Genomic DNA, 21,177 nt, shown 5'->3' with positions numbered 1-21,177 from the left:
CCCGAAAGGCTGTGGCGAAAGCTTCGAAAGTTCAGTAGCTGCGAAGCTTCGCAACCCTGACCAGGTATATTTTGGTCCAGTTACTATCTATTACATTTTACACCCTTTAAAAGCTTCCACTAAATACTGATATTGTTGGAAATCCACCCATAAAACTATCCAAAATTATAGAAATAAATAAAATATTGAAAACCCTTAAAAGAAATCTCTAAATATTAGGTTTGTTTCTTGGGTAACTGGAATAGCTTTTCTGGTATTTGCGTAGGGATTTCTATTTAGGTTAACAATCTCCTACAATAATACACCAAAAAATGGGCGTGGCCAGAGTTTGACTCCAAGTTTTCTAAACCTTAGATATTTATTTACTTTACCATTTTTGTTTCAGTTCTAGAAATGATAAACAAAGTCAAAGGAAGAAACGAATTTTTGGAAAGGTCCATATATCATTTAAAACGAAATATTGAATCGAATTCTGAAGAATTCAATGATCGATTCGCAAGTCTTACCGATCCGAAACCATTTCCATTTCTAGAAACAGAAACAGGAACTGGAACGAATATCATTCTGCCATTAAGAAAACAATGCCTCGAGTATTTAGTGTGTTATGTCATACATTTTACTAGGACACGTACATGTACATAGATGCCGTGCATATGAGGGTTACAGAGTTTTGGAATGCGATTACGCAACGTTAGCCGGGGCGCAGATTTCGCTACCGTTTTACATACGTTACAGTACATGGAGGACATGCGGCTCCGATTAACAATTAACAGTTCTCTCGACAAACTTGATTGGTTTATAGGTGTGCATATATGCATAAATAATGTAATGTGAGTGGCGAAGTGGCCAGCACACAATATAATAATAATACGTAAATTACAATTTGTTTTGTTGAGCTAATCTTAAACGCCCGCAGAGAACCTCTAGTCGGCTCCCACATAAACTGATCGCTCCGATTGCTTTGTGCTCCTCGTCCGCCGTCCGACCATCTGACCTATCTGACCATTTATCCCCCGTGGAGCGCTTAGGGCGAACGGATGATGGCCTCGTAGGCGGCGAAGATGATGTTGGCCACCTCCACGGAGCGCGACTTCAGGCTGAGCGTGGCGTCCGGGTTGCCCGGCTGCAGCTTGAGCTCCAGCAGCACCCAGATGCTGTTGGTCAGCTTGAGCGACTGATACAGCATGTCCTGGCCCTCGACGTTGCGCTTGGCGATGGTGAAGATGTTGTTGGTGGTCATCTTGGAGGCGATGCCGTCGGTGGTGCCGATCACGCCGCTCAAACTGTACTGCAGTTCGTTGGCGGCTGGTATCTCCTTCCAGGTGTTGAGGAACACGCGCTTGTCCAGCTGCCCGTCCTCGGCGAACAGCACGTTGCCGTGCACCAAACAGGCGAAGTAGAAGATGTCGATGTTGTTCTTCACGGCCACCTGCAGGTTGTTGAGCGGCTCCATGCGCTGGATGGGTCCGTTGGTGCCCAGCGCCATGCTCACCTCGATGGACTGGTTGGGCGGCAGGGGAGCAGCTTGGAGGGGCGACGACGGCACCAGGCCGAAGCTGTTCTTGTTCAGCTGGATGGCGAAGTTGGTCATCGGCTGCATGGCCTTGTTGGTCAGCGTCATGTCCATGAAGACCTCGCCGTTGCGCCGCGAGAAGGTGCCCTGTATCTCGAGGCCCTTGCCCTTCTCCGCAGGCAGCCAGGTGACCTTGGGTATCTGCACGCCCGCCGACAGCGAGGCGCCGCCCAGGCCGAAGATGTCGCCCAGCAGGCTGGAGGCACCGCCGCCGCCGCCGGGAGCCGCCTCTGCCGGTGCTCCACCCAGCAGGATGTCCAGGCCGCCGCCCAGCAGATCCACGTTGCTGGTGGCCGCCGGGGCAGCGGGCATGGCTGGTGCATTGATGTCCATGGAGAGCAGATCGCCGATGAGCGACTCCTGGTTGGGTATGACCATGGCCTCCGAGCCGCCGGCTCCGCTCTCCGGCTGCTCGCCACCAGCTGCTGAGCCGGCGGCGCGATTGGGCAGCGACTTGCGCACGCCGGCACCGCGACCCTCAACAAACGCCGTGGGCGGCTTGTGATACACGCTGGCCAGCGAGCTGATGTGGCAAATGAGCTCGTCTAGGAGCGTCGGCTCCAGCAGGTCGGTCTCCTCCGAGATGAGCGGCTTGTCGGCCAGCACCACCTCCTTGGCGGCAGCCGGATCGGTGGACAGGAGGCGCCAGTAGATGAAGCCGCGGTCCCGCAGATCGGGGTTGTCCGAGTCCTGGGTGGCCAGCGAGAGGACGTGCTGGACCAGCTCCTGGGTGTCCGAGGGGCGCTTCAGGAACAGCTTGACGACGGCCGTCAGCAGCTGCAGCTGCACCTGGGCGTTCTCGTCCTGGAAAAAAGAAGGGGGAATTAAAAAACTGACTTAGTGCTTGAAGAGTAGGTTAAGAACCCACCTGGAAACCCTCGAGAAAGCTGTCGAGCAGCTCGTCGGCGTTGTCAATGCGCTCGGCGTACTCGCCAATGATCCAGACCATCGAGGCGCGCGCCTCCGGCTCGTCCAGCGTGTCCAGATTCTCGCAGAGCGTGCTGATGATGCTCTCGTACTTGTTCGGGTACTTGCGGAAGATGTCCTTGATCACCACAATGGCCTCCTGCACCACATAGTTGACCTTGGTCTGGATGAGATCGAGCAGCGTGGACACGCAGCGCTCGGCGGAGGGCTCCACCTTGATGGCGCATCGCCCGATGGCGCGCACCGCCTTGCGCACAAAGTCCACGTCCACCTCGGTGGCGTACTCCTTCAGCTCGCTGAGCACCTGGGCGATGTTGCTCTGGTTGGCCAGCCGTATCATAATGTCCAACTTCTCCAGCTTCACGTAGATGGGATCGTTGTACTTGACGAAGAACACCTTCATCTCGTGCTTGAGAATGTCGGGTCGCTTCTGGACAATCAGATTGATGTTGCGCAGCGCCACATACTGGACCTCGGGCTCCGAGGAGAGCAGCGTGACCAGTGGCGGGGCCAGCTTCTTGGTGAGCGTGGCGCAGAAGTCGCTGTCGCTGGACAGCATCTCGAGCAGCTTCATCAGCACCTTGACGGCGCTCAGCACGACGGCTGCATTGGCGTGGGCCAGCCGCGGGGTGATTCTTTCGCAGATGGACTGCGCCTCGCGCTCGTCCTTGGGACTGTAGTTGGCCAGCGAGTCCAGGATGAAGACCTGACCCCATTCGGTGCACTCGTTGAGCGCCGTCAGCAGCTTGTTGATGGTCACCGAGTTCATCTCGACCAGCGGCTGACCCGATTGGCTGGCCTCGTTGATCTCGCTGAGCGCAGCGACGGCATTGGCCACCACCATGGGATTCGAGTCGGACAGCAGGTCCTTCAGCTGGTCCAGGAAGCCCTGATCCTCCACCATGGTGGCCGAGATATCATACAGCTTGGCCACGCACACGGCGGCCGTCTTGCGAACGTAGGGATCCTCGTCCTTCAGGCACTTGCGCAGCGGTTCGCACAGATACTCGGTGATCTTGTCCACCCGGATGCAGCCCATCGTGCGAACGGCCAGAGCCCGGATCAGCGGATTCGAGTCCTCGCAGTCCTTGACGAACGTGTTCACCGCCATAATGGCCATGTCCGGCTGCGACTTGGCGTAGTTCATCAGGTAGAGGTAGACCAGCTTCTTCAGCTCCAGATTGTCCGTCTGCATGCAGTTGACCACGTCCGGGAAGAGCGCCGAGACGTCCTTGCCGACGGTCATGCTCGCAATCACCTTCTTCACCGCCTCCTTCTTCTTCTCCTTCTTGTCGTTGTTCAGCTCCGACTTGAGCTCGAAGATCTCGCCCTTCTTGGTGGTGGTGAAGTACTTGGAATCGGTCATCTCGCCTGATGATGCTGCTCCTCGCTGCGGGTGAGGGGAGAGAGGGGAAAGAGGGTTTCCGGTGGTTATTGATTGTGAGCTAAGCGTAGGGGGCCCCTTTTTGAGGGGGCGGAATCACCCAAATACCAACACACACACACACACACACTTGCCCCTATCGCGTATCGGCAGCTTGAACACGTCTCAAAAAAGGGCAGCGAATGGATTGGAATGGCTTACAGTGGATCACCGGAATTAGGGTTCCACCTCTCCACACACAGCTCACCTTTAATTACCTTTTAAATAATTAGTTTTCGGGCACTGAAAAAATTGTTAGCTTTTTTTTTCTCTCTTCGTAATTAGTGCGACCGTTCGCCGGGGAGTGACTTGGAAAATACCAACTCAATCGGTAGTTCCACTTCGATAGACACGCAGATAACCGGCTTTTTACACTGCACTTGCATTTTATAGCTGTGCTCCACTGGTCTTAGGTGATTCTGCATAGTAACGAATCAACTTGAAAATGGTTATGAGCAGCTTAAAACCTCCTTATAATTAATATCAGTTCACTTTTCGACTGATTTGAGAAAATTAATTTTTGATCCAATTATCGCATTTTTGGTAAGGGGTACCATCAGGATTTTTTGCGAAAAATAGGAAAAATTAAAAATTTCCAGGTTGAAATGCCAATCAATTGGGAATTTAATAACGAGTTCAACAAGGTATGACACACCATATTTGGATCATTATTTCCATTTTTATGACCAAAATACTAATTGTAAATACTAATTTTTTTGGGTGAAAAATCAGGATTATCATTTTTGGCAAAAAAATTGATTTTTTATTGTAGATTTGTTGCTGTAACTTGGAAAAAAATGGTCCCATATCAAAAAGGCGTACTGTTTTGTGCAGCTTACAACCTTATAATTAATATCAGTGCACTTTGCAACTGATTTGGGAAAATTAATTTTTGACCCAATTTTTGTTTTTTTTTAAGGGATACCATCATAATTTTTTGCGAAAAATGGAAAAAATTTCCAGGTTGAAATGCCAATTGATTGGGAATTTAATAACGAGTTCAACAAGGTAGGACACACCATATTTGGAGCATTATTATTATTTTTATGACCAAAATACTAATAGTAAATACTACTTTTTTTTAGGTAAAAAATCAGGATCTTGATTTTTGGTAAAAATTTGAAACTATTTTTATTCTAACAAATTTTTCGACCTACTAAAATTTCTAGCTAACTGATAAAAATTTAACGAGATGTAGTAAAAGGATAAATATTGTTAACTAAACATACATACATATGTACGTTTGGGCACCAAGTTCTTGATTAGAGTTATACAGATATTTGCACTACCCAAAGCTTTCCCAAGAAAACAGTCAGATTTGAATATCCTAACAATTTTATTTTTTTAATATTCTCAAGAAATATCATTTAATAAGTTATTAACACATAAAACAAATCAAGAGTAGTATTTGAATTAAAAAATGTTTGGTTTTCTTATATTTTAACATCATTTTCATTTCACTTTGGTTTGCTGTTTTTTTTTATCGATCCATTGAAATATATATATATATATATCATCATCATATCGGGATTTTCCCATATATGTTGTATATTAATAGTTGCATATTAACTTCATTCTCTCTCTACTATCTCATCACTTGTTTTCCGCGTTTGTTCTCCTCCCTTTCATCTTGTTTTTTTTTAATTTTTTAATAAATGAGTTCAGAATAATTTCAAAAATTTTGATGCTTCATTAGTAAAAGTTGTAAAGTTTGCTATTACACCTTAATTATATACACGTTTAAAATAAATCATATTCCAGTAATTCAGTCTTATGAAATAAACAGAAACTTAGGTACTTTATATTCAGCTGGAAAATCAATCAATAAGGAATCAATCGTCTAAAGCCATTTCCAATCAATCAAACAATCAAATGCGGATTATTTCCAGTTTTTTTATATATATTTTTAGGCTTGGCTCTTAAGTAAACGGTCTGCTTCGTTTTCGGAATTTTCATTCTCTTATTGCTGTTCTTATTGTTGTTCTGTTCCTTTTTTTGTGTGCGTGTCCATGCGTGTTTGTGGGTGCGAATAGGTTTTCCGTCACTTCCAACATTGGTTTTTCTGATTTTGATCTCATACCGCTTGCAGTTTCGATTGCAGTTACAGTCACAGTGAGCATAGACCTAAGAGTAAGTTTTATTCTCCGTTTGGGGGATTTAAAAAAGTACGGAAACAATATGTGGTAGTAAAATGCATACTTTTTGTTAACGGAAGCTTTTGGTTTTCCCTTCACACTTATCGATATATTGCACTTTATGTTGTTACTTGTTATTTCTTGGTTGTTATTTGCTTTAAATTGGAACTGTAGAAAATCTATTAAAACTATCATATTCCCATAACATTTATCTTAACTTGGTGGTACCGAAAGAACCGAAAGGTGGAAGAGCAAGCTGCTTCAGCCCGCAGTTACTGGATTGCCTGTACTGTAACTTGTGTCACTTTCCTACGAAGGTGACTGACATATAGATGTTACGGATGGTAACTCCTCTGAGCGCACACTCAGCAGACAGTTGGGATCCTTTTTAAACCTTGTATAGTATCAGTTAAAATAAATGAATAGTTTGACCCAACTTGGTAACGAAAGCAAAACTTGGGATGGGGCTGTCGTAATCGGTAATTGGTGATCGGGTATCGAAACTATCGGATGAATGTGGGCTCGGCGAGTTCCGCTATTTTTATATCTCAACTTTAAGCTGTGTGGTAGGATATGTTATTCTTTAGTTGTTACTTTTGTATCTGAGTTTCGTTTCCCTTTAGTTGCTTCACAAAAATATACATTCACGTTCTATGCTTCTTTTTTTTTTGGATTGGCCTGCCTGTTTTGATAGTGTGTATGTACAAATCGTGTTAGATCTAAGTTTCGAAAGGAATCAACGGAGTTGCGGTGAACAAAGGTAAGTGCAGGACCGTTTGGGTGGCACTATATCTTAAGTAGTTGGTCCGGAAAGCTCCTCTGCGAAAACCCTAATATTGAGTCGAGTAAGTGGTACATTTCGGTCCTAGGACTTACAATACGTATGTTTTCTGCTACTGGTTCGAGAAGTGCAAGGTGCATTGATTTGGCACTCGAAATTGAGGGGATCAACTGAATGGAATCGAAAGAAATCAGTATAAATCCAAATGAAAATGAAAATATCGAAATGTCTTAGACGGTACGTTTGTTTTGTATGTATATAAATAGTGTTCTTCTCTGTTGCGGGGCTAGATCGGATTCGGATCCGGATCGAAAGCTAGCCCTAGGTTATTGAGTTCTTGTTGCAATCTTTGATATTCGCTATTCGGATTCTTTCCTGTACAAAGTCGTGAAGTACAAAAGGAATAAATTATCATAAGTATTATTATTATTAAAAAGGTTGATTTCGCTTTAACTTTGCCATATACTTGTAATTTAGCTAAAAATAGTTATGCATGGTTTGCTTGTACATAGTATGTATATAAAGTGGAAAAAAGTATGCTTGTACATAAATGTTTTCAATTTCAATTTCATTATCATATTTGCTTTTGGTTTTAGTTATCATTGTGTTTATACATATTTGTAGTTATGCTTGCTTTGGTTTTATCCTTGGTTTAAGTTTGAATAGTTCAATAAATATTTGGTATTCTTTGGTATTTGTATTTGTCTATATGGTAATTTTTATAAATATATATGCATACTTGTATAATTTTTTCTTGGTATTCCATTAGTAAAATGAATTGTATTACAACGAATGCGAAATGCCGCTTAAAAATGAGTTTTAGTTTAGCGCGAGCTTCTAGAATAAAAAAGAAATAACATTCCGATAGAGTGAGTGAGACGGGACGGCCGTAGGCAGGGCGTACTGTACTGTAGAACCTCGTGTCCAGGCGCCTTATAAAATGCATAGCATAAATATGTAAACAACAATATAGAATCATAGGTACATAAGGTTAGTGTTCAAGATCGTCAGGTCAGTTTTCGAGAGTCCGTGTGTGAGCAAATCCCAACTTTATGCAAAGATCGTCTTCGGTCAGAGGGCCTATATCATTTGGGGTTACGAACGGCCTCCTCTGATCGTCTTCGGGGATCTTTTCACAGGTCCCGGGGTTTTTAGTTTATCGTTTTCCGGTTTTCCGTTCATCGTCTGTCTCTCTTTGGCGTGTGAGTGTGAGTGTGGGGGTGGTGGTGCCGAAAATGTACAGTTGTGCATGGTTAGCACCCCGACACCCAACTCACGGCCCGCTTAGGATATATCTGAAGAGTAATTCAGAAATATGCACTAGTATTATTGTGTATGCCTTCCTGATTCCTGTGCTGAAAGCCGATTGACCAACGTCACCCAAAACGCCTGCCAATCGAAGTTGAGCACAATCGTTCATTGGTTATCGGTTATCTCGGTTATCTGTTTGCTGTTTTTTGTTATCGGTTATCTGCCGTCTGTGGTTTTGCTTATCGTCTATCGCTTGGTTTCAAGGTTTGGGTAATTGGAATTTCGGCAACTTTGCACTGTAACTCTTTGCTGAACTAATAACCCATCGCTATATATGTAAATATATATTTGCTTGTATAATCAATATATATATATATATATGTGTATATATTATGTATTGTATATGGTATGGGGTGTATAACGGTGACCTCACTGGGGGTCGAACGGAGTGCAGTGAACAGTGACTCCGTCGCCCGGGGCACATGCCTTGTATACGGGGTATGCATCTGCAATTCGGTAACGACATCTGCAACACGCATCGCCATATGGTTAAACCTAACATCTCTAATCGTATTTACAAGTGAGTGTGAGTGAGCTGCACCCAGATCCGGAAAACTAGTCCTTGGGTTGCCATTCCTTGATGGAGCTTCACTCGGGAATCAGGGGGCATGGGGTTGGTGATAAGGAAAAGGGATTGGAACTGGGACTGGTATATATGTGAGATATCGCTTAGTCCTCCCACGTGGGGAACTGGCCCTCGTCCACGAACATGCTGAACTGCCCGGTATACTGGCGTTCCATCGGTGGCCCACTGCCCGTTCCCGATCCCGATCCCGATCCCTTCGCCTGGCCAGCGATCGGGGGAGGTGGAACCGGCCGGTTGTGGCCACCAGTGCCACTCCTGCCCGGTGGCTTCTCCGGCGCACTGCCATGTCCGCTCCTCGAGCTGCCCTGAGCCGATGACGAGGACGCCGTGGTCTTTCCGTAGTTGTAGCGTTGTTCTGCTGGACACAACAAATGGATTTGCATTAGAAAAATTAAAATATACTTGATTTTCGATTAAATAAAATTTTAAACAAAAAATAACTCATACGCCATGTTGCCTTCTGCATAAAAAAACACATCTATCTACATAAAACAGTGGTCTCTGCCGCTGCGCTGCTAGCGTTTCGATGCACACGTACGCTGTAAAGCAGAAAAACGTCACGCACTGTATATGCTTCTGCTTCTGCTGGCCACCACTGATATTTCTTCCTAACTGACCCCATATAATATGGTTTGGTATAAATAACTCTAATCCTAAAATTCTCTTCACTTACTCGAAGGCTGCTTCACCTCCTTGCTGGCCCAAACGGGTTCGTGGGTCTGGTTGTACGATTGCTGATCCCACACGGCCTTCTCCTCGACGTTTTTGCTCTGAAATCGGATGGGAAGAGGGCAAAGCAGATGGGATTAGGTTTCCCGATCAGCGGACAACACTCACATAGTCGACATGCAGCTCCAGATCGTCGCTGGTCTGCTCGAGGCTGCTGTGCGTGATGCCGTAGTAGAAGTACATGACGAAGCCCAGGGACATCCACACGGTGAAGCGGACCAGCGTGAGGATGCTCAGCTTGAATATCAGATAGATGTTCACGGTGATGGCGATGGCCGGGATGAAGGGGAGTCCGGGCGTGAGGAAGGCCAGCGCATATCTGATTCAGAATCGGATTTAAAATGGGAATCGAAGGATGAGAGATCGAGAGGGGGATGGTTTGGGATCGTGGAATTACCTATTCTGCGGCTGCCTCGATATAATCAATAGTATCACAAATATGCCGATAAACAAAATGAAATAAATGAAGGCGGCGAGGCCACCGGACCACCCAATGGCCGCGAAGAGGTCCAGGAAGAATATGAGACCGAACATGATGCCCACTAGCTTGGTGACGTACATGCCTGTTGATTGCGGTTTGATTTCGATGTTGATTGGATTGGAAAAGCAAAAGCAAAGAGTCAATTTCAATCGCAATTTTGTTTCTGTATTCACAGGAATGCATCTTCTGCAGGAGCCTAGGTCGCAGGATTAGTTTTGGGCCAGCCTTGTCCCCTTTCTGAGTGGGCGGATAAAGTTAGTTGCCCATTTTATAGGGGGTTAACTTGTACAAGCTATGAACTTAAGATATAATATGAAAATATAATAAAGATATAATAAATTATTAGATATAATAATATAATATAATATTAGATAAAGATATAAATAATATCAAATAAATATTAATACAATAAAAGATATAATATAATATTAGATAAAGACATAAGTAATATCATATAAATACTAAAAATTTTGTGGACGAAATTAGTCATAATAAAATAATTCACTTTACATAATTTTGTTCAAAATGTGTAATTAATATTTAGGTAATCATTAACTAGGTATACGAAATATAAAAGAGTCGAGTTATAAATAATAATGATGAAATATTTTAAATATATTCAACTTTATAGTCTTTATAGGGTTCAAATCTTAGGATCACAAAGGATTATCGCCCTACTGAGCAACAAAAGTGGCCCAAAACTTCAAGGGAAGGGACTCTACACCAAGAGAACGAGTACTCACCACTCTCGGCGGTGGCCTGGCCGGGATTTATCCAGGGAAAGAAGCCGGGGCACAGGTACGCGTAGTCGTGGATCTTCCGGGTGACGAAGTTCAGGCCCATGGCATCGAAGGCGGTCGCCTGGCCGGTGGGCCCGGTGGGTGCGCCATGCACGCTGCCGTAGAACTTGTTCTCGGAGCGATCGGAGACCAGGAACTGGTCGTCCCGCCCGCCCAGAAATCCCTCGGGGCTGTCGTCGATGAACGAGTCGTCCGAGTCGGACATGCCGCGCGTCACCCGCTTGATGGTCAGCTTCCCTGGCACCTCGAGCACCTCGGCGGGCGTCACATGCGAGCGGGAATCGCTGGCCGTTCCGGGCGCCACCGGGGTGCGCAGCTGGGCGGGCAGCAGCTCCACCAGCGAGGTGCTGTGCGGCTGGTAGCGCAGCACCAGCACACAGGTGGACACCAAAGTGTAGGCCAGCAGGGTGCCGATGGACATCATCTCGACGAGGATCTCCAGGCGCACGGTGAGCGCCACCAGGGCGGCGGCCACTCCACTGCCAATGGTCGCCAGTCCGGGCACATTGGTGCGCTGCCACAGCTGCGATAGTTGTCTGGAATGGTATACGATAATCTCTGCATTAAACCACATATCTCCTATAAGGTGAATCACACTCACCTGAAGATCAAGCCATCCTGGGCCATCGCATAGATGACGCGCGGCATGGGGAACATCGAGCCGAACATGGCCACCGAGAGTCCTGCGGTGGCTCCGATGGCCACCACCGCCCGGCACTTGGGGGCATTCACGTAGGACCACATCTGGACCAGCGCCGCTCCCGTGTTGATGTGATCGTAGGGAACTGGGAACAGGAAAGGGGAAAATATAGATTATTTGATATATTTAAATAGTATAATTTACACAATTTCAATGGGTCATATCAACTAATATAATCAAGCTATGTATACCAAAAATCTGGCATTATTTTATAATTTACAGAAAAAGAATCTCACATTAAAATCTAACTTAAAAAAGCCCTATCAAAAATGTTAACATAAATAAAGAAATATTTCAAAAAATGTAAATCATAGATTTCCTATAGTTTTCTTTTATCAGTAAATTTTGCTACACTTTTTGTAACCCTTTAATCCCATTAATCATTACTCGCACTCACCCACTAATGTTAGGACTAGACTAACGCTAACGTAGGCGATTAGCACGACGACCAGGGAACCAACGATCGCCTTCGGAATGCTCTTCTGCGGATTGTGCGCCTCCTCGCCGGTGGTCGCGATAATATCGAAACCGATAAATGCGTAGAAACAGGTTGCAGCACCGGAAAACACCTGTTGGAAATGAATAATCGGTAAAATATCTTAATGGGTTTGAAATCACTTTAAAATGTGCCCGAATGTATGCTACGATTTATTTTGTAAATGCTACACTTTTTGCAGCATACTTTTGGGCACCTTCATAATATATCAACTGGTTTAGAATCGGTTTAAAATGATGGATTACTTACACCACTCCAGCCGTAGGGCAGGAATCCCTGGTGCTCCGACCACGTCTTCGTGTCCACGTAGAACAGCCCGGCGGCCATTACGAACACCCACGTGGCCAGGTTAACGGCGTTGAGGGAGTGATTGAAGATGACTGACTTGCTGGCACCCATCGCCAAAACGCAGGTCATGAGCAGCGTAATGCCGAAGGCAATAAAGTCCGGTGGTTTACCTTCGAACAAAAGATGAAGATAAAGATATAGATATAGAAATCGCAAGTGTCCTTAGTACTCACCGAATATCGTGCCGATGGACTCGCTTATCGTTCGCGCTATGGCATTGCCGGTCAGGGAATCGAAACTAGAACTTAACGCACAGGCACAGGCACTTGTTCCTGTCCGCAAAAGCAAGCACAGTCAATATAAAGGGGTTCTCTACATAAAACTAATTTATAGAAGGAGTACTCACCTATTAGATATTCCAATATCATGTTCCAACCAATTATAAAAGCTACGAATTCTCCAACCGCCACATATGAATACATATAGGCCGAGCCGGATGTGTGTGGCACACGAACGCCAAACTCTGCATAGCAGGCGCCTGTGGGGCATTAAATATCGGAATCGGAATATATATAGGATCCACAAAGTGATCTTAAGGGAAATCAAATGAAAGACTGGACCAAAGAACAAAAAAAAGCCAAGGCCAAATGTTCTCAAAATTCAACATCCAATCATTAAAAAAACGTTCTTGATTTCAAGACAAAAAAACCCTCAAATTTGTTTTACAAGATAAAATGATGTGAAATAGAGATGAAAAGAATCTTGATTTTGATTTCAGTACTGCAAATTGAGGAAACTTCTATAATTTCTATAATAATTACAATTAACTTAAAATTGGTCCAATCAATCAGTTGACTTTAGGAGGAAGCAGCTCGCTTACCTGAGAAAATACTCGCTATGGCGGCTATAATAAAACTAATAATCACTCCGGGTCCGGCTATCTTCTGGGCCACCATGCCGGCCACCAGGTACATGCCCGTGCCGCAGCAGGAACCGATGCCCAGCGAGGTCAGGTCCAAGGTGTTGAGACATTTCTGTGGGTTAATAGATTGAGAGGGGATCCTGGAGAAGAGAAGCTAGCCTATCTCACCGTTAGCTTGGGCTTCTGTGGCTGTGCGTTGCCGTCCTGCAGCTGCTTCACGTCCTTGGTGCGGATGAGCTTGGGCAGGAGCGTCGTCGAGCTGACTCCCGGCGGCAGAGGCACCCTGAACTTGACCTGGAATCGGAGAGTGGAGAAGAGCAGGGCAGCGCAGGAGCACAATTAATTCGAGGACCAACGTTCGAGCAGCTGCTATTGAAAGATGAGTGCCATCGAGGAGGCCAAAAGCCATCGAACCACCCACTGATAATCGATGTGAGAAGTGGGAGGGAAACTGAGGGAAAAGAGGTCCTGGCAATCGATATTTGCAACAAGTTCTGCCTGCCCTTGCAACCAGTTTTTATACACCCAAAAAAACACATCCAAAAACACAAATTTAGGTACTCAAATTTAGATTTTTCGTTTAGTGAAAATCATTTAAAACTTTTTTGTTAACTTTAAGATTATCTACAGCTCAATTTGTCAATTTATGAATTTCTTACTTTTTTTTGTTTATAAAAAATATGTACATATATTAATAGGTAAAACTTTTGACCAACAAAAAGAAAGAAAGATCGCAAATATAAGTGAAACTTTAAGAATATCTAGAGCAGCGGTCGGCAGCGTCCTATTAAGTGAGCATAGGGAATTGCTCTGCTCACACGCTGCCCCTCACGGACACTGTAAAACAGCGGTCTGTACACACACATCAATGAGCTGCCCCGTGCAAATTACTCACACAAATATAAAACAAAATGTCATCGTATGTGTGTGCCGACCGCTGATCTAGAGGCACATTTAAGTGCCATGTATTAATTTCAACAATCTTAGCTCCCAACAGATTTTTAGATTTATTATTTCTTGAAAGTCTTGGCTGTTGTTATAAAAATACCTAACAAATTCCTAAAATAATTAAATGTTCTTTTGCAAGCACAATTTTTTGATTTCAAAAGGAAAAAAGATTTCCATATTTTCTATCCTTGACTTTTGGCACACACATAAATAATAATTCATTTAAAATCACCATAGATTGAACTGGAAATCGAACAATTAATAGCTTGCTTAGAGCGAAACAGTTGGCGATTCAAACTCCTGCAGACTCGCTCCACAACTGATTGTGATTCCTGTTCTCGGCGCCAAAAGGAGGAAATGGCCCGTAAAGAGGACCTCGTTGCCTCTGCATTTCAGGAAGAGCCTTTGATGTCAGCCGCAGTGGCCGACATTATTTGCTCCCCATTTGCTATCCCAGTTAAATGCCATGTCAGCGGGTAGGCAGTCGACCGCAGATGCGTCCACGAGATGCCTCCACCATCTGCCCTCCACCTCTCCACGAGTATCTCCATACGCCCCTGGGAAGCTCTGTGCTCTGTTCTCAGTGCTCTATGGTGGCGGTATACAAAGTGGGAAAGTGGGTAAGTGGGTGCGTGGGCGCCTTGGCTCAGTTCCGGGAACTGGAAACTGGAAAAAGCATCTAGTCCTTGACGCAATCAAAGCCACCCGGCAGTCGCTGCATCCTTGTTCTCTATATTCCATGTTCTATATCCCATGTGCAATGTTGTCGCCAACGCTCCAACCTTTGTAACCCAATGAGTACCCTTCAAAGTTTAAAGTTCGCAACATACAGAACATCTTTATACACCATATAGAATTGATTATTCCAAATATGATATAAGGGTATTCCCGCTTCGACTCCACAGACCTCTTCTCTAAGCTTTTCTGTTTTCCGCTTTCATTTTTCCTTTAACCATTTGGCGTTATTAATGGCTCGCAAGTGTCAGGGGATGAGCAGAAATTGCAGTGTGACAGCAGCACAAAAGGTCACCCCGCCAAGAAAAGGGGCTGGACCCACACATCCTGGGGGACCATAATCTCGCGGGGCAGTCCTGCTGGCCTTGTTTGCGAGATAAGCCAAGTTCGAGTGGGGAGGGAGGTGTCTACAAATAGAAAATAATTCTGCTCCTGAGAGAATCTTCTGCACGGACCAAAATATAAATAAATCAATTTTTGGGCTTGGTATGCTCAGAAAAGGAAAAGCTAATACAAAAGATTAACTGAAGTCATACTTAAAGAATTAATTAACGTATTAACATAAATTAATACTGATTCCTCTAGAATAGATTCGTTTTTATAATAACCTCAAATTTTTTCACATTTCACCACTCTTTTTTCGGTTATTTTAATGGAATACAAATGGATATGTAAGAATTTCAATTTATACACGTTAAGTGGGCAAATTTGTTCTCTTTTTTCTCAGTGTCTCAGTGTGTAGCATACTTTTTGGGCGGCTAAGCTGGTCTTGCAGCAGTCACACACTGCGTATGAGCGATATTGTCATAACAAAGCTCAGGCTCTCTCGCCATCCCGCTCGCACCTAATCCTGGCCAAAACACATGCTTCTGGGAGTGGGATTCCCGGATTTCAAACTGGGAACTGGGGCACTTGGTCTAGAGACTCAGCGGCTCCAATTACAGATGCGGCTGTAAAGGGCCAGCGCAACAGAAGTGGCAATAAAGATAACGCCGAGCCAAAAAAAACCCCTCCTTTACCATCCCTTTTTGTGGGTGTATTTTATTTTGGATTCTTTTTTGTTGTTTTTATGCTTTTGGCATTGAAGTTTAGTGGTTGCTGTTGTTGTTGTTGTTGTCTATGCTCGTTCGTCGATTACTTACTCGTCCGTGTGTCTGTGTGGGTGTAAAGTGGAGAGCTTCTTCGTTGTCAAATGGATTTGCATAAGTCCACGGAACACCACGCACACACACATGCTTTCGCTTTCGCCATCTCTATGTGTGTGTGTGCGTCGGCGTTCGGCATCATAATGACCTTTTTGAGGCATACCATTACAACGGAGCCCCATTAACACACGCACACTGCGTGCATGTATGTTTGTATGCTATGTGTGCTATGTATGAGAGTGTGTGGGTGAGGGGGCTCCAATTTTAGCAGTGACCAAAACTCTGTGTCAGATTCAGTGGAGAAATAAAAATACACTTTTCATTTTAGAGGGGAGGGGGGTTCCAGGTTTGTTTGTTTTTGCTTTTGCTTTCTTTTGGTCTTTTTTCGGTTATTTCGATTTCGTTTTTCGGTTGTCGCCTTACCTTCTCTAGCACCAACAACAAATCCGACGGCTTCATTTCGCTTTTGTCTCTCGGCCCTCAACAGTTACTAATAAAAAGGACAGCACTTCGTTTCGTGGGGTGGTGGTGGTGGTGGTGGGCGGGGGTGCTTTCTGTGTGTGATGATGGTGGAGAATTCGGCGATTGTTGCACTTAAAGGGTCCTTCCGCTTCTCCGGTTCTCAGGTTCTCCGCTTCTCAGCTTCTAGTGCTTGCTTTTTGCTCGCTCTCTCACTCGCTTTTTGTCCGTTATCCGTTGTCCGTTATCCTTAGACTTATCTCTATGTGGGGGAGCGGCGGCGCTGCTGGCTGGGGATCCTGGCTGTTGTTACCGTTACTGCTGCTGTTGCTGCTTTGTGCTTCACATTGATTTTTGTCAGCAGCGTCATTCTATATTCAACAGTTTACGGCTGAAGGATCCGCGCCCGTTGATTCTGCTCGTACTCGTATTCAATTTTCACTTTCGGTTTTTCGCCAGCACTGTCACTGTCACTTTCTCTATCTCTATCTCTATCCCAACCGCTCCTCTCCTCTCCTCTCCTCTCCTGTTGTTGCGCGCCTTCGCCTTCGCCTTCACGTGGCCCCAACACACACGCACATACGCGCACACTCGTCTGTATATGTGGGTATATGTATACTTGTATCCTATATCCTTTTACCGTTACCGTTTACCATTTACCGTTGCACGCACGCACGCACTGCGACACTCACACACACTCACACACACGCGCGCACAGAAACAAAAAGTCAAATGGCAATGTCTTCTTCTCCGAGGGACTTGCAGTCAACATAAATACATATATATGGTTACTATTACTTTCTTTTCTTGGCCACGTTTCTTGCCAGGCGGTCGAGCTTCTCGCCTATTCGGTATTCGGTGAATGAATGCCAGCGATTTTTCCGTGTGTATCACTTTTTTGTGCGGAGCGAAGCAGCGAGTTCTTGTTCTTGGTTCGCCTTCTGGCCCGCTCCTGCAGAAGAGCTTTCGTCCTTACAGCATTTTACATGCGTGCGATGCGGCGAATGGCGAATGGTGAATGGTTAAAGGCGAAAGGCTAACGGTAAACGACGATCTGGCAACGCCGCACAGCACAGCAAGGAAGTTTCCTGTATCTATAACAGAGTTGTCCTTCCAAAAAAGCTACAAGTTACCCGACTTTCGATTTCGATTTCGCTCTCTCGCACCCACACAAGGACACAACCTCTCGCTCTCCTGCTCTCTCGCACGCACTAAAGTAGGCAACGGAAAGTGCAAGCAGCGAGCGCGCAGACGCACCCCCCACCCCCATTGCTCCCTCATATGTGTGTGTGTGTGCGGGAAACGCTCAAGGATATGCAAATACACACACACATTCCCCAGAGGCGCCGCTTTCATCGGAATCGTATTGTGTAACGGGATTGAGCAGCATATGTGTGCGCACCTGTTAACTGCTGTTTGCTATTTACTGTTACCTGTCCGCCGCCCACCGCCCACCGCCATTTGCCATTCACCGTTCACCGTTCATCAAAGGCAGCAGGCAGTTGCCGCTTATCTGGCATCGCAATTAAAGTCGCTCAAAGCTCGCCCATCAAGCAGGATAATGCCCACTAGATGGCGCGCCTATCTAAAGGACTTTGAGTCTTGAGATTTTGCACTTGCGAGGCGCACCACAGGATCCGACATCTTGAGGGTCCTTGTAGAATCGTAACGATTTAATGTTTGCTTTTGATTTAAGCGATTTTGTATTTTTTTACAATTTGTCAAAAATTATAATAATAGATTTCCATTTAAAATTCAGGGGGTGAAAAATAAACCTTATGTAAAGTATGATGATTTTTCAACGATACTGAAATTTTCCAAGTAATAATAATGGTATAGTAATTTAGAAGAAATGAAATATACATAGCACTGTAGGATACAGACTTCCGATCTCGGCTGTTTCGACTTATGAACTCCCTGCAATAGAACTTTAACAAAGAAAACAATCCCAAAAGTTCAGCTATTTTGGTTCCCAAGATATTCTTTAACCAAAAAAAAAGAAGAAAAGTCATGGTAAATGGATCTTCAGCAGAATCTAAATAATCCTATAGTCCCACAATCACTCAAATTTTCTATGCATCATAATTTGAACACTTTCGAAAACGTTACAAATCGCATTCCAAACACAATACCCATGGTATATGTAAAACAGTATGTTCTACCCCCGATCCCAATGGCATTGCCAAGAATCCGGTGGCGCAGACTCATCTATGTGGCCGTATGTCCGTATGTCTGTATCTGTATCTATATGTCTGTTTCTCGGAACGTTGCAAGTATCTCAGTATCTTTGCGCTTTATAGCTATTGGTTTTTGGTCGTTTGTTGGCTGCCGCCTTCCGTTTTGAAACAAAAATGAGTACAAGGGTTATTTTTAGAACTAAAATTTTCTTGATTTTTACTCGTTAACATTGCTTACGCTCCGTTCTGTAGTTGCTGTCCGTCCGTCTGCAGCCGAACCCCCCGTTCCCCCCACCCCTCCCCGTGCTCGAAATTTCCTCCGCTGGCGTCACGATCGTGAATGTAGCTGTAGCTGTAGCTATAATCTGTATCTGTACGTCTGTATGTGCATCCGTAGCGGTATGCCTGTATCTGAATCTGAATCTGAATCTGTTTCTGAATTCGAATCTGTTTCTTTTTTTTCGGGTCCGGTGATCTTCAGCGTGGACTGTAAGATCTTTCCTCCCCCAATCCCAATGGCAACTTAAGTAACATTAGTTTCAATAGTTTCAGCCCTGCACCACTCATATATGTAAATAGGAACATGTGTGTGCACTGGGAATAAATTTGGACTTTTCGAACCGTATTAAAATTTAATGGCTTCAAATGTTTTTGGGAATAATTAAAATTAAATTGTAATAATTTTTTCAGAATTATTATATCTCTTTTTAAAGAAAATATAAAAAAGAATAAAAAGAATATATAAAAATATATAAAAAGAATATATAAAAATAAAACTCATATTAGATGTCTAATCTTAACACACTTTTGCAATTTAACAGTTATTAAATATCAATTATTGTACAATGTATTATATTGATAATATTATATCTATATCTTGAAAATACAGTTTTTTTTTGTATATCCTGTACAACATAGTACATGTAAGTGTCGATTTTGTTAAGTGTGCGCCATGGACTGACAGATGTTCGGATGAGTGAGTGCATGTGGCCGATTTACATGGGATTGGATGCGATGCCTTTACGTTTTACACACTGCAATGGCAGCAGCAGCAGCAACAGCAGCAACAGCTAAAGCACCACCGGCAGCAGAAAGATCTCCTCTCGAGATCAGCGGGGAACGTTTAACGAACGTTTTTTGCCAATGACAGCCAGCGACGAGAGTATGTACATAAGATTTATAGTTGCTATTTTTAAAGCGGCGTATTAAGAGCCGTAGACTAGGGACCAGAAGCAGTCTACTACCACCGATCCCGGCCGATGCGAACGACCATAATAACACTCGGTTCGAGGGAAGTAAGGGGAACTTTACATGTCTGCCTTTCGGGGGTCTTGGGATGGGGATGTTGTGGGTATTGGGATGGGGGTTGTTGAACTCGATAATATTGACTGAAAACTGGAGCAAGCTATACGGAATTTTGAATGGATTTATCCAATAATTCTCGATAAATCCCCATTTTCGTGACTTATGTATTTTTTGATAAAACCATAGAGCTAATTACATTTTAAATAACAAAATAATAGGTATATAAAATATTATACACTATTCGCCGAGCCCCTTTTTTTATTTGCGGTTCTCAAGAACCGGAACCTAGAAATACTGAACATTTAGTCTCTTCAGACTATTTCTCGCAAGAACTGTTGCCTTTTCTACAGATGATCGGAGTCTCAAAGCCCCGACCGATATTTTCCAGTCGGAGACCATATATTTTGATATGCATTGGGTGCTTCTAAGCACATGCAGATGTATGCACTACTATCGAACGGTCGAATGTCTATAGGCAAAATCAAAATTAAAATCAAAATGAAGGCGGCCGTCGTTATTTGGTTTCGGTTTTGGTTTCGGGCACCTTTGACACCTCTCCCCGTTTGGCGATTTTCATTGATTACTTTTGTTGCGCCTGACTCACGTTTCTATCGGATCGATCCATCGATCAACGATCACTTTCCAAGGCATTTGGACATGGAAAATGCCCTGTGCCTCACTCTCGTTGGAATTGGAATTGGATTTGGAATTGAAATTGGAAAAGAAATTGGAATGGAATGGTTCGGTTTGGTTTGGGCGGCGTTGCTGGGGCCGTACAAATTTTACTCACGGCCCCACCGTTATTTTTAATTTTTAGTACATATACCACACAGAGGCGTACACACATACGCACGAATACAGGCAGACTAACGTATGCTCTGGCAACGATCGTATTCTATTTGTAATCCAAAATAAGTGTACGTATCTGTAGCTGTATCTGCATCCGAACTAGAACTATGTGGTTCGCTTTACGATCTCTCGTTGCCCGTTGCCCGTTTCCCACTCTCTTTGCCACTCAGCCGGCGAACGCTTTTCATCTGAATGTCTTCTTTGTGCTTCGTATCGAGGGTCTGTCAGGGTCTTGAATACTGGTACTGGTAGTACAGCCTACACACTCTACAAGTCGAAATATTTTCCGATCTGGAGCGACCGGCATTTCGTCAGATCGCCCGCGTCGCACGTAGTTCCGAATTTGGAATTTGGGCGCTTAAATCTCAGGCGCTAGCACAAAAGTTGACTTGCTCAGCGACGTAGTT

The 21,177-nt window shown here is 44.4% G+C and overlaps 2 protein-coding genes across 4 annotated transcripts; both read right to left on the bottom strand.

Annotated features, from left to right (window-relative positions):
• Positions 1-593: 593 nt before the first annotated feature.
• On the bottom strand, positions 594-4,233 carry AP-1-2beta (adaptor protein complex 1/2, beta subunit). Of its 2 annotated transcripts, none has more exons than XM_017160590.3 (3): positions 4,142-4,233; positions 2,442-3,890; positions 594-2,377 (listed from the first exon to the last, which is right to left on the bottom strand). In XM_017160590.3, exons 2-3 carry the CDS (start codon positions 3,864-3,866, stop codon positions 1,025-1,027), a joined length of 2,778 nt encoding a protein of 925 aa, XP_017016079.1. In that variant the 5' UTR covers positions 3,867-3,890; positions 4,142-4,233; the 3' UTR covers positions 594-1,024. The 2 variants fall into 2 exon arrangements, with proteins under 2 accessions (XP_017016079.1, XP_017016080.1); XM_017160591.3 differs by having other exon boundaries at positions 4,132-4,226.
• A 1,694-nt stretch (positions 4,234-5,927) lies between these two features.
• LOC108070192 (solute carrier family 7 member 14) lies at positions 5,928-16,956 on the bottom strand. 2 transcript variants are annotated; one of them, XM_017160564.3, is made up of 13 exons: positions 16,404-16,956; positions 13,321-13,446; positions 13,111-13,264; positions 12,637-12,768; positions 12,464-12,562; positions 12,192-12,400; positions 11,844-12,015; positions 11,348-11,531; positions 10,690-11,282; positions 9,863-10,028; positions 9,574-9,784; positions 9,410-9,506; positions 5,928-9,094 (listed from the first exon to the last, which is right to left on the bottom strand). In XM_017160564.3, exons 1-13 carry the CDS (start codon positions 16,437-16,439, stop codon positions 8,820-8,822), a joined length of 2,454 nt encoding a protein of 817 aa, XP_017016053.2. In that variant the 5' UTR covers positions 16,440-16,956; the 3' UTR covers positions 5,928-8,819. The 2 variants fall into 2 exon arrangements, with proteins under 2 accessions (XP_017016053.2, XP_017016054.2); XM_017160565.3 differs by having other exon boundaries at positions 5,928-9,091.
• Positions 16,957-21,177: the final 4,221 nt, after the last annotated feature.

This window comes from Drosophila takahashii, chromosome X (assembly GCF_030179915.1).
Source record: "Drosophila takahashii strain IR98-3 E-12201 chromosome X, DtakHiC1v2, whole genome shotgun sequence".
In the NCBI taxonomy this organism is placed as follows: Eukaryota; Metazoa; Arthropoda; class Insecta; order Diptera; family Drosophilidae; genus Drosophila; species Drosophila takahashii.
This window is presented reverse-complemented; position numbering and strand designations above follow the sequence as displayed.

Excerpts from the sequence above, each read along its gene's own strand:
- AP-1-2beta (XM_017160590.3), bottom strand. The coding sequence starts at position 3,866 with ATGACCGATTCCAAGTACTTCACCACCACCAAGAAGGGCGAGATCTTC. Across the intron at positions 2,378-2,441 it reads GCTTTCTCGAGGGTTTCCAG|GACGAGAACGCCCAGGTGCA; the intron begins GTGGGTTCTTAA and ends TCTTTTTTCCAG.
- LOC108070192 (XM_017160564.3), bottom strand. The coding sequence starts at position 16,439 with ATGAAGCCGTCGGATTTGTTGTTGGTGCTAGAGAAG. Across the intron at positions 12,563-12,636 it reads GATATTGGAATATCTAATAG|GAACAAGTGCCTGTGCCTGT; the intron begins GTGAGTACTCCT and ends TTTTGCGGACAG. Across the intron at positions 9,507-9,573 it reads TGGAGCTGCATGTCGACTAT|AGCAAAAACGTCGAGGAGAA; the intron begins GTGAGTGTTGTC and ends ATCCGATTTCAG.